Source organism: Macaca nemestrina, chromosome 7 (genome assembly GCF_043159975.1).
Source record: "Macaca nemestrina isolate mMacNem1 chromosome 7, mMacNem.hap1, whole genome shotgun sequence".
Taxonomy (NCBI): domain Eukaryota; kingdom Metazoa; phylum Chordata; class Mammalia; order Primates; family Cercopithecidae; genus Macaca; species Macaca nemestrina.
Window position 1 is genome coordinate 47,569,996 of NC_092131.1, and position 12,064 is coordinate 47,582,059.

The 12,064-nt window shown below is 34.6% G+C and overlaps 1 protein-coding gene across 22 annotated transcripts in view; it reads left to right on the forward strand.

Annotated features, from left to right (window-relative positions):
* C7H14orf39 (chromosome 7 C14orf39 homolog) overlaps positions 1–12,064 on the forward strand; it is a 176,331-nt gene that overhangs the window by 44,388 nt on the left and 119,879 nt on the right. For all 22 annotated transcript variants that reach the window (XR_011625826.1, XR_011625825.1, XM_024790264.2 and 19 more), the window contains 4 exons: positions 1,324–1,451; positions 2,581–2,657; positions 7,039–7,124; positions 7,220–7,278. Coding sequence is in view for 20 of the 22 variants with exons in the window: in XM_024790264.2 (XP_024646032.2) it covers positions 1,324–1,451; positions 2,581–2,657; positions 7,039–7,124; positions 7,220–7,278 (350 nt within the window). In the remaining 2 variants the exon portion in view is untranslated. The remainder of the gene's footprint in view (positions 1–1,323; positions 1,452–2,580; positions 2,658–7,038; positions 7,125–7,219; positions 7,279–12,064) is intronic.

Here is a 12,064-nt window from a genome sequence, read left to right on the forward strand (position 1 = left end):
ACTAATATTTACACAATATTGGTAAATTTTGTTGTGCAGGCTATTTTCTATTTCTTATGAAAAATATTATTAACTTAAATATTATGAACTAGTACTAAAATCTGCTTGTTATTTAGTAAGGCTGAGGATAATATGTAAAGAGAAATAGAGTAGCAGCAGCAAATCTGCTGTTCTAGAACCTGTCAGTTGTATAAATCATCCTGTGTTTTCCATGATGGGCCAGCAATAGGATTAAAACAGAAACAATAGTGGGAATAGCAAGGTATTTACTTTTTTATCACCCTGTCCACCTTGACCAGTTCTTCCTTTGCTATAGAGTGAAGATGAGTCAAAGCATGCTGCTAAATGTGTGACATCGTATTTCCTTGTCTTTTGTTTTAGTGGTGATAAAATAGAGATCAGTTATAGAGGCAAAAAAAAAAAAAAAAAAAAATGGGATCTGCCTGTTATCCTATGACAGAAAAATAGATGTATTACTATTGCTGTTTCTGATCAGCTTTTACTTTTCCCTCCTACTTAATCCTTTTTCATTCTTCTAAAACTCCTTTCCTCAAGTTCCATGGCCCTTAATCTGATTTTTCAACATACTCTTCTGTCAGGTTAATTTCCCTGATCCTACTTTTTTGGATGTGTTATTTTCTCGATTCCTCCACTCCCATGTACCACATTCAATGCAAGTATGTCTTTAATTTTATAATGAAGTTAATTGAAAAAATAGGTAAATAGACAGAATTTTACTTTATTGACCGCCTTTAAGAAAAATTCCATATATTGACAGAAACATATGAATATTTAGTCATTTTTAACTCAATATATATTCTGACAGTGTTTATTCTATTTCTTTGATTTAGGTAAAATTTAGTGAAAACTATTCCTTCAGTAAAAAACTTAAAAGACCCATTTATGATTATAATACTGTTTTAACAATTTCTGTATTCATGTTGGTTGATTTATTTCTGAATATGTCTTTTTAAAGTTTGAAGTACCATGAAATCTGAAGCATGCTATTTGTAGTTACAAGTTTTGGCTTAAAATGTTTTTGACATGTGTAGAAAGTCTTTTTCAATTATTATATTTTAAAAACAAGAGTGGACTATATTGGGAAGAGCACTGAACTTAATCAGGGGAAGTGTGGTTTTGCTCTGACACCACTACTAAGTAATTCAGTCATTTTGGGCAAGTCTATTAAATTCTTTGGAACTCAGTTTTATTATCTGCAAAATGAGTGGTTTTTATTATATAGTATCTAAATATGCCTCCTAGCTTTAAAATATGTTAATTTTAACTTATCTAATATTTAATGTAATTCACCTTTCTCTTTAGAATTTTTGAAAAAGATGAACATGTACCTGCATTTAATAAAACTCAAAGCAGTCAATTATTTCTTCCTTATGAATCTCAGAAATTAGTAAGACCAATAAAGATGCATTCTTCAGAACCAAGAATTGCAGGTATAATATCTTTTTGTTATTCAAAAACATCATTTTTTTTTTTGCAAACACACAGAAGAAATAAAAGGGAGCAATTTTATTTATCATTCGGTGTAAGCAAAAACAATACTGGGGACCTATAAACTCAAGAAAGTGCTGCTTTGAATCTTTCTGAGAGCAAACAAAATATGTCTTCTATACCTAACTTTTTTCTCTTGAGAAAGGAATTATTCACACAATAATTTTCAAAAACAGTGTCTGGCCTGGTTGCACAGCTATTAGAGGAGGATGAAAAATTACATATTTTTCATTTGAGGAGTTGATTATCAATATGTGTGACTTAGTTAAAAGACTTATGCTAATAGTATCTGTAACTTAGTCACTGAGATATTTGAGTCAAGTTTCATTCAGTGGCTCTGCAGATTAAATGAACTATTAGGTTGGTGCAAAAGTAATCACAGTTTTTGCCATTGCTTTTAATTAAAATTTAATGGCATTTGCCGTTACATAACGGTTTTGGCATTAAAAGTAATGGTAGGCCGGGCGCGGTGGCTCAAGCCTGTAATCCCAGCACTTTGGGAGGCCGAGACGGGCGGATCACGAGGTCAGGAGATCGAGACCATCCTGGATAACCCGGTGAAACCCCATCTCTACTAAAAAAAATACAAAAAACTAGCCGGGCGTTGTGGCGGGCGCTTGTAGTCCCAGCTACTCGGGAGGCTGAAGCAGGAGAATGGCGTAAACCTGGGAGGCGGAGCTTGCAGCGAGCTGAGATCCGGCCACTGCACTCCAGCCTGGGGGACAGAGCGAAGCTCCGTCTCAAAAAAAAAAAAAAAAAGTAATGGTGAAAACCATGATTACTTTTGCGCCAACCTAATATATTATATTAGATTAACTACACTGGCTGGTTTCTTTGTCTCCTCAACCACTCTGCCTTCTTTGGTGTCATTTCATCTTCATAGTTATTGTAAAGCTATTATATAGTAAGGAATTAAGAGTTTTAAAATAATTTCATAATTTCATATTTTAATTTAAACTAAATATTCATGTAGATTTGATTTTCTAAATTATAAGTTTAGGTTAAATGTTGGGGAAGATACTTGATTCTGTTTCCAGAGTTGATTTAAAGTAGTACTGTTTAATAATCTAGATGTAAAAGAAGAAAGTTCTGTGAATCAGTCAAAGCTTGCCAATATTGACTTCAGACAAAAAGAAAATGATACACAGGTAGGTATCTCTTTTTAGTAGTATAAATTAAATACCTGCTTGCATTAAATGTAATAATTAATGTACTACCCTTAAGACACAGACGGGTGTGTGTGTGTGTGTGTGTGTGTGTGTGTGTTATAAATTTATTAAATCAGCCATTAGTGCAAACTCAAGGTCTAAAAAATTTAAAGGTGTTTCAATATGGCATTCTGATTGTATACTGTAACTTGTCCCCTTATTCCTAAAAATAATAGAAAAAGATATTTTAAAATACCAAGCCCTGTACATAGTAGACCCAAAACTGTGAGAAATTCCTGAAGGAAAAATAGCAGGATTGGATTGAAGAGGTAAATTATTGCCCAGGACATGCATAGGATAATACTGTTCCACAAGATAAAGGTATATGGACAATGAGTAAGGTAATTTGTTGCATTACCTCAGTCGTAGTTAGTTTACTTAACCCCCTGTTCATCTTATATCCACTGTATCTTTGGCCAGGCATCAGCAGTGGAATGACTGTCTCCAGGTGGAAGCAGTGAATATGGAAGTTTGGGTGAGAGAGATAGGCAGGTCCCCTGGGTGGTTCTTGATGCCCATGAAGAGTAAGGAGCATACCACCCAGAGAGCTAACTGCTGCTGGCACACTTTTTTATCTTTCCCCATTCTTCCTGAAAATAGTCCAGAGGGAAAGCCTCAATGAAGAATATAATTGTTCTTACACTGGTAATGGTGACCAAAGTAATTAGTGAAACTCAAGTGTAAACATGTATAACTTAAAAAAATTTTTAAATCTGGTACTGAAATTCCAGATAATGTCAATATGGGATGAAGGTGGAAAAATAAATGAGAAAAATAAGTTTACTAGAGTTCTATTTTTTATTTAAGGATAGAGGTAGGGAGAAGATATGAACACTGATGAACTCCATACATTGTTGGAAAAATTTAAATTTATGCATATATATTAAACATTTAACGGTAACCACCGGAAGAGAAATAGAATGTGTTAGTTTTAAAAAAGGAGAATAAAATAGATAAAACAAAATTAATTAGTCCAACAAAAGACAGTAATGGGGGTAAAAATAAAACAGCTAGAAAGCATTGTAAATAGAAAACGAATAAGGTGCCAGAAATAGTTCTGAACAAATTAGTAACCACAAAAATGTGACTGAGTTAAACCCCCATTAAAAGACAGAACTACTTCTATGGGATATATAAACAAAATACGAGTATATGCTATTAAAGCAGAAGAGCAGAAACAACTTGACATTGAGGCTGAAAAAAAAAGAAAATATATCAGGCAAATGCAAACAAAAACAAGGCAGATGTAACAATGTTGTATGAGATAGAGTTCAGGGTGAAAAGCATTAATGGGGTAAATACATTTCATATTTTTAAAAAGAACAATTTACCAAGAAATTATAAAAACCACAATGTGCTAAATTATTTCAAGTTTCAAAATATGTAAAGCAGAATTTGACAGACTTTCAAATAAATGGTTAAATACACAGTTAAAACAAGAAGCTTAATATAGTCTCTCAAAAAAAAGTACTGATTGTGAATTTAGGAGTTGAGTTTGGCTATATGTGAAACAATATAAAACTAAACCAGTGAAATGATAGCATCTTAAACAAAATAAACATGAATTTTTCTCTTACTTGCCATAAAATTCTAAAGTAGGTGATTCAGATTCAGGACTGATAGCATCATCTCAACAATGTCGTTATTTCTCAAGCTTCATCTATGTTTTGTTTTCCTGCTATTTTTCATGCTATGCTTTTACCTTTAGGTCACTTCATGGTCAGAAGGTAACTATGTAAATGTGCCATCATATCTGCCTTCCAGGCAGGAAAGAAATAGGGGAGAAGGACCAGCTGAGTCAGCCCCATTTTTAAGGATTTTTCCCGGAAGCTCCGTAAACAATTTATGATATCATTTCATTGGCCAGAACTTGGTCACTTGGGTACCTCTATCTGCAGGAGAGGTTGGGAAACAGGGTTTTTTTGTTTGTTTCTTTGTTTTTTAAAGTAGAACACAAGGAGAAATTAGATTTTGGATAGGACAAGCAAATGGCAGTTTCTGCCACAGAGGTAAATCAAATGGGTGAAAAATAAATAAGAATTTAGGGAATCTGAATAGCACAATTAGCAAACTTTGTGCTCAACATACACAGAATACAGTTAAGTTTTTATTTGCAATATTAACCAAAATTGACCCATTACTAGAATAAAAAGTATATCTCAATGATTTCTAAAAAGTTGCTATTTTTACTTACTATAATTTAAAAAATACAAGTCAAACACAATGGTAGCCCTCCCCTAAAAAACTTGCAAGATAAAGAGGGGGATCTGTATGGCCATATGTCAAAATATCCATTATTTTTCTTCTTTCCTTGAGGTATAATTCATATACCATGAAAGTTACCACTTAAAAGTGTAGATTTAGTGGTTTTTAGTGTATCATAAGGTTGTGCAACCATTATCACTCTAATTCCAGAATATTTCCATCACCCGAAACATTTGTAAATATTATCAAAACATAGTAATTATAACAATGTGGTGAAGGAAAAAGACAAAGTGAACAACAGACTACATAAAAATAAAAACTTATATGTGACAAAAGACACTAACAAAGTTAAAAGACAATAACAAAATGAGCAAAATATTGGTATCCGCAATGTATACTATATAAAGAAGTACATAGTAACTCTTACAAATTAATAAAGAGATAATAAAAATGGACAAAAAATAAGAAGGCAGTTTATAAAAAGGGAAAGCCAAAGGATCACTAAATGTAACAAGATGCCAGACCCCAGAAGTACAGGGAAATGCAAATTAAACCATTGAAATGCCTGGTTTTACCTATCAGGTTAGCAGACTTAAAATATTTGCTTGGTAATATTTAGTGAGGTCAAGAATAGTGGAAGTGTAATTTGGTACAACCACTTTGGAGGACTGATTCACAATATAAATTTATTACAAATAAAAATGTATATAGTTAGCAGTTCTACTGCTTGACATCTACTCGAAACAAATATTTGAAATATTTGTACAGGTATTTGTACCAGGAGACATATACAGACATGTATTCTCCTTACAGGTGTGTCCAGTCTTTTGACTTGCCTGGGCCACACTGGAAAAAGAGAATTGTATTGGGCCGCACATAAAATACACTAACACTAACAATAGCTGATGAACTAAAAAATAAATAAATAAAATAAAACCTTGAAAAAAATCTCATGTTTTAAGAAAGTTTACAAATTTGTATTGGGCCACAGTCAGAGCCATTTTGGACCGCATGCAGCCTGCAGGCCATGGGTTGAACAAGCTTGGTTTAAAGCATACATCAAAACAGTAGCATCACTTGTTCTTTAAAGGAGGTTGACACTTTTTCTTACAGTTGAAGAGCACAGAAAGATGACAGAATTAAGATCAATGTCTGTTATAGCAAAAAAAATGAGATAAACTTTTCTGTTAAAACTATATTTTCATTTTGAGTCAAATAACAAAAAGCAGAGACTCTTTAAAATGATTCAAGGAGGACAAAAGGCTTGAAACAAACATTAATAAAACAATGGTTTAGATATTAATATTAAACGATTTGTTTTTGAGACAAAGTGTTGCTGTGTCACTTCCAGGTTGGAGTGTAGTGGCGTGATCATGGCTCACTGTAGCCTTGAAATCCTGGACTCGATGGATCGTCCCACCTCAACCCCACCCTTGCTCCCCCCATCGCCAGTAGCTAGGACATCAGGCTACCAAACTCAGCTAATTTTTAAATGTTTTGTAGAGATAGGGTCTCACTATGTTGTACAGGCTGGTCTTGAACTCCTGGTGCTCAAGTGATCCTCTGGCCTTAGTCCCTGAAAGTATTGGGATTACAGGCATAAGTCACCACTCCCAGCTAGATATTAATATTAAACAATTTAAGGTTAAAATGGAATAATAGCTTTTTTACATATATATAAAAAGGAAAGTTTCAGCTTTTAATCTTTTACTCTGTTGTTTTGCTTTCCTGTGTTGAATTTGAGAGCTAATAGAGAATGGAGGGACACAGAAATCAGATAATCAGTTGAGAAACTGGTAAGATTTAGTTGATGAGTCATGAATATGGGTGGTATAAATTTTAAAAGGCTTATCTTAAATATAGAAATACTACTACAGATCGTTATTATACTTGTCAAAGACATTAAATTCTTAAACTTTTTTGTTTCTCAGCATTTGACTTAATGTTTTGTATGTAGTGGTTTCAGTTAATGTGTGTAGTGGTTGATGTTGATAATGATGGTAATGATGGTAAGGATGAAATGCTAACGAAATGAGAGTTCTGAGTTGCTATGACAAGGAAAAAATTTTTTATTGCTTTGTATAGCCAAGTCAGATGCTTAATTTCTTTCTTTCAGATGTTTAATGACTCTGCTGTGGATAACCATTCAAAATGTTCACATATTACGGCTATCAAAAGTTCACAAAAGTTTATGCAAGTCAGGTAACTTTTAAAAATAAGAAAATGCTTTAACCTCTGAAATAATTTATGGATATCAACTCAGAAAAAATACAAAAATTATATTTATTCTATTTTAGATTGTTAACTCCACAGAAACAATCAAATTCCAATCAGTGGTTTGAAAAAGGAGATAAAGGTATTTGCCGTTTATATTTTTTCTAAGAAGTAGGGGTAACAAATTATATGAGGCTTTTATAGTAGTCAAATAAATTGTTGGCATTATTTGCATCTCTGGTTAACTGACCATGCATGCCAGGCTTTAAAATACATCTTCCCTAAATACATTTTATTGTAGAATATTTTATTGTAGAATATTTAAGTGAAGGAGAAATAAAACCCTTTACAGACAAGCAAATGCTTAGAGATTTTGTCACCACCAGGCCTGCCCTACAAGAGATCCTGAAGGAAGCACTAAACATGGAAAGGAACAACCGGTACCAGCCATTGCAAGAACATGCCAAAATGTAAAGACCATCAACACTAGGAAGAAACTGCATCAATTAACGAGCAAAATAACCAGCTAATATCATAACGACAGGATCAAGTTCACACATAACAATATTAACCTTAAATGTAAATGGACTAAATGGTCCAATTGAAAGACACAGACTGGCATATTGGATAAAGACTGAAGACCCATCAGTGGGCTGTATTCAGGAGACGCATCTCACATGCAGAGACACACATAGGCTCAAAATAAAGGGATGGAGGAAGATCTACCAAGCAAATGGAAAACAAAAAAAGGCAGGGGTTGCGATCCTAGTCTCTGATAAAACAGACTTTAAACCAACAAAGATCAAAAGAGACAAAGAAGGCCATTACATAATGGTAAAGGGATCAATTCAATAAGAAGAGATAACTATCTAAAATATATATGCGCCCAATACAGGAGCATCCAGATTCATAAAGCAAGTCCTTAGAGACTTAAAAGAGACTTAGACTCCCATACAATAATCATGGGAGACTTTAACACCCTACTGTCAACATTAGACAGATCAACGAGACAGAAAGTTAACAAGGATATCAAGGAATTGAACTCAGATCTGCACCAAGCGGACCTAATAGACATCTACAGAACTCTCCACCTCAAATCAACAGACTATACATTCTTCTCAGCACCACATCACACTTATTCCAAAATTGACCACATAGTTGGAAGTAAAGCACTCCTCAGCAAATGTAAAAGAACAGAAATTATAACAAACTGTCTCTCAGACCACAGTGCAATCAAACTAGAACTCAGGACTAAGAAACTCAATCAAAACCACTCAACTATATGGAAACTGAACAACCTGCTCCTGAATGACTACTGGGTACATAACAAAATGAAGGCAGAAATAAAGATGTTCTTTGAAACCAATGAGAACAAAGATACAACATACCAGAATCTCTGGGACACATTTAAAGCAGTGTGTAGAGGGAAACTTATAGCACTAAATGCCCACAAGAATAAGCAGGAAAGATCTAAAATTGACACTCTAACATCGCAATTAAAAGAACTCGAGAAGCAAGAGCAAACACATTCAAAAGCTAGCAGAAGGCAAGAAATAACTAAGATCAGAGCAGAAATGAAGAAGACGGAGACACAAAAACCCTTCAAAAATCAATGAATCCAAGAGCTGGTTTTTTGAAAAGATCAACAAAATTGATAGACTGCTAGCAAGACTAATAAAGAAGAAAAGACAGAAGAATCAAATAGACACAATAAAAATGATAAAGGGGATATCACCACTGATCCCACAGAAATACAAACTACCATCAGAGAATATTATAAACCCTTGACACAAATAAACTAGAAAACCTAGAAGAAATGGATAAATTCCTGGACACATATACTCTCCCAAGACTAAACCAGGAAGAACTTGAATCCTTGAATAGACCAATAGCAGGCTCTGAAATTGAGGCAATAATTAACAGCCTACCAACCAGAAAAAGTCCAGGACCAGATTCACAGCCGAATTCTTCCAGAGGTATGAGGAGGAGCTGGTACCATTCCTTCAGAAACTATTCCAATCAATAGAAAAAGAAGGAATCCTCCCTCACTCATTTTATGAGGCCAACATCATCCTGATACCAAAACCTGGCAGAGACACAACAAAAAAATAGAATTTTAGACCAACATCCCTGATGAACATCAATACAAAAATCGTCAATAAAATACTGGCAAAACGAATCCAGCAGCACATCAAAAAGCTTATCTACCATGATCAAGTGGGTTTCATCCCTGGGATGCAAGGCTGGTTCAACATATGCAAATCAATAAATGTAATCCAGTATATAAACAGAACCAAAGACAAAAACTACATGATTATCTCAATAGATGCAGAAAAGGCGTTTGACAAAATTCAACAGACCTTCATGATAAAAACTCTCAATAAATTTGGTATTGATGGAATGTATCTCAAAATAATAAGAGCTATTTATGACAAACCCACAGCCAATATCATACTGAATGGGCAAAAACTGGAAGCATTCCCTTTGAAAACTGGCACAAGACAGGGATGCCCTCTCTCACCACTCCTATTCAACATAGTGTTGGAAGTGCTGGCCAGGGCAATCAGGCAGAAGAAAGAAAGAAAGGGTATTCAGTTAGGAAAAGAAGAAGTCAAATTGTCCCATTTGCAGATGACATGATTGTATATTTAGAAAACCCCATCGTCTCAGCCCAAAATCTCTTAAGCTGATAAGCAACTTCAGCAAAGTCTCAGGATACAAAATCGATGTGCAAAAATCACAAGCATTCTTATACACCAATAACATACAAACAGAGAGCGAAATCATGAATGAACTCACATTCACAATTGCTACAAAGAGAATAAAATACCTAGGAATTTAATTCACAAGGGATGTGAAGGACCTCTTCAAGGAGAACTGTAAACCACTGCTCAGTGAAATAAAAGAAGATACAAACAAATGGAAGAACATTCCATGCTCATGGATAGGAAGAATCAATATTGTGAAAATGGCCATACTGCCCAAGGTAATTTATGGATTCATTGCCATCCCCATTAAGCTACCAATGACTTTCTTCACATAATTGGAAAAAACTGCTTTAAAGTTCATATGGAGCCAAAAAAGAGCCCGCATTGCCAAGACAATCCTAAGCCAAAAGAACAAAGCTGGAGGCATCACGCTACCTGACTTCAAACTACACTACAAGGCTACAGTAACCAAAACAGCATGGTACTGGTACCAAAACAGAGGTATAGACCAATGGAACAGAACAGGGCCCTCAGAAATAATACCACACATCTACAGCCATCTGATCTTTGACAAACCTGACAAAAACAAGAAAGGGAGAAAGGATTCCTATTTAATAAATGGTGCTGGAAAAATTGGCTAGCCATAAGTAGAAAGCTGAAACGGGATCCTTTCCTTACTCCTTACACGAAGATTAATTCAAGATGGATTAGAGACTTAAATGTTAGACCTAAAACCATAAAAACTCTAGAAGAAAACCTAGGTAATACCATTCAGGACATAGGCATGCTCAAGGTCTTCATGTCTAAAACACCAAAAGTAATGGCAACAAAAGCCAAAATTGACAAATGGGATCTCATTAAACTAAAGAGCTTCTGCATGGCAAAAGAAACTACCATCAGAGTGAACAGGCAACCTACAGAATGGGAGAAAATTTTTGCAATCTACTCATCTGACAAAGGACTAATATCCAGAACCTACAAGGAACCCAAACAAATTTACAAGAAAAAAACAAACAACCCCATCAAAAAGTGGGCAAAGATACGAACAGACACTTCTTAAAAGAAGACATTTATACAGCCAACAGACACATGAAAAAATTCTCATCATCACTCACCATCAGAGAAATGCAAATCAAAACCACAATGAGATACCATCTCACACCAGTTAGAATGGCGATCATTAAAAAGTCAGGAAACAACAGGTGCTGGAGAGGATGTGGAGAAATAGGAACACTTTTACAGTGTTGGTGGGATTGTAAACTAGTTCAACCATTGTGGAAAACCGTGTGACGATTCCTCAAGGATCTAGAACTAGAAATACCATTTGACCCAGCCATCCCATTACTGGGTATATATCCAAAGGATTATAAATCATGCTGCTATAAAGACACATGCACACGTATGTTTATTGCGGCACTATTCACAATAGCAAAGGCTTGGAATCAACCCAAATGTCCATCAGTGACAGACTGGATTAAGAAAATGTGACACATATACACCATGGAATACTATGCAGCCATAAAAAAGGATGAGTTCGTGTCCTTTGTAGGAACATGGATGAAGCTGGAAACCATCATTCTCAGCAAACTATCACAAGAACAGAAAACCAAACACTGCATGTTCTCACTCACAGGCGGGAATTGAACAATGAGATCTCTTGGACACAGGAAGAGGAACATCACACACTGGGGCCTATTGTGGGGAGGGGGGAGAGGAGGGGGATAGCATTAGGAGATATACCTAATGTAAATGACAAGTTAATGGGTGCAGCACACCTACATGGCATATGTATGCATATGTAACAAACCTGCACGTTGTGCTTGTGCACATGTACCCTAGAACTTAAAGTATATAAAAACAAAAGAATATTTGGAAAACAAAAAAAGATATAAAGAAAACAAAAATATCATCACTCAGACGTAACTGAACATCATAAATACTGGTGTATACCGGTTTTTCTATGCATTTTTATTCTTTTTTCCTCCAAGTTTGAATCATATTTTATACATAATTTTTATTCTTTTTTCCCACTTGATATACTATTTCGGTTATTTCTCTATGTCAGTAAATATATTTTATTTGTAATGATCGTATAATGTTCCATTGTGTGGATATGCCGTAATTTATTTAGTCATTCTTTCATGTGGAATATTTTAGTTTTTTTTTTTTCAGTTTTTTTGCTATTATAAATAATGCCTCTATATTCTTTTACATTAATCT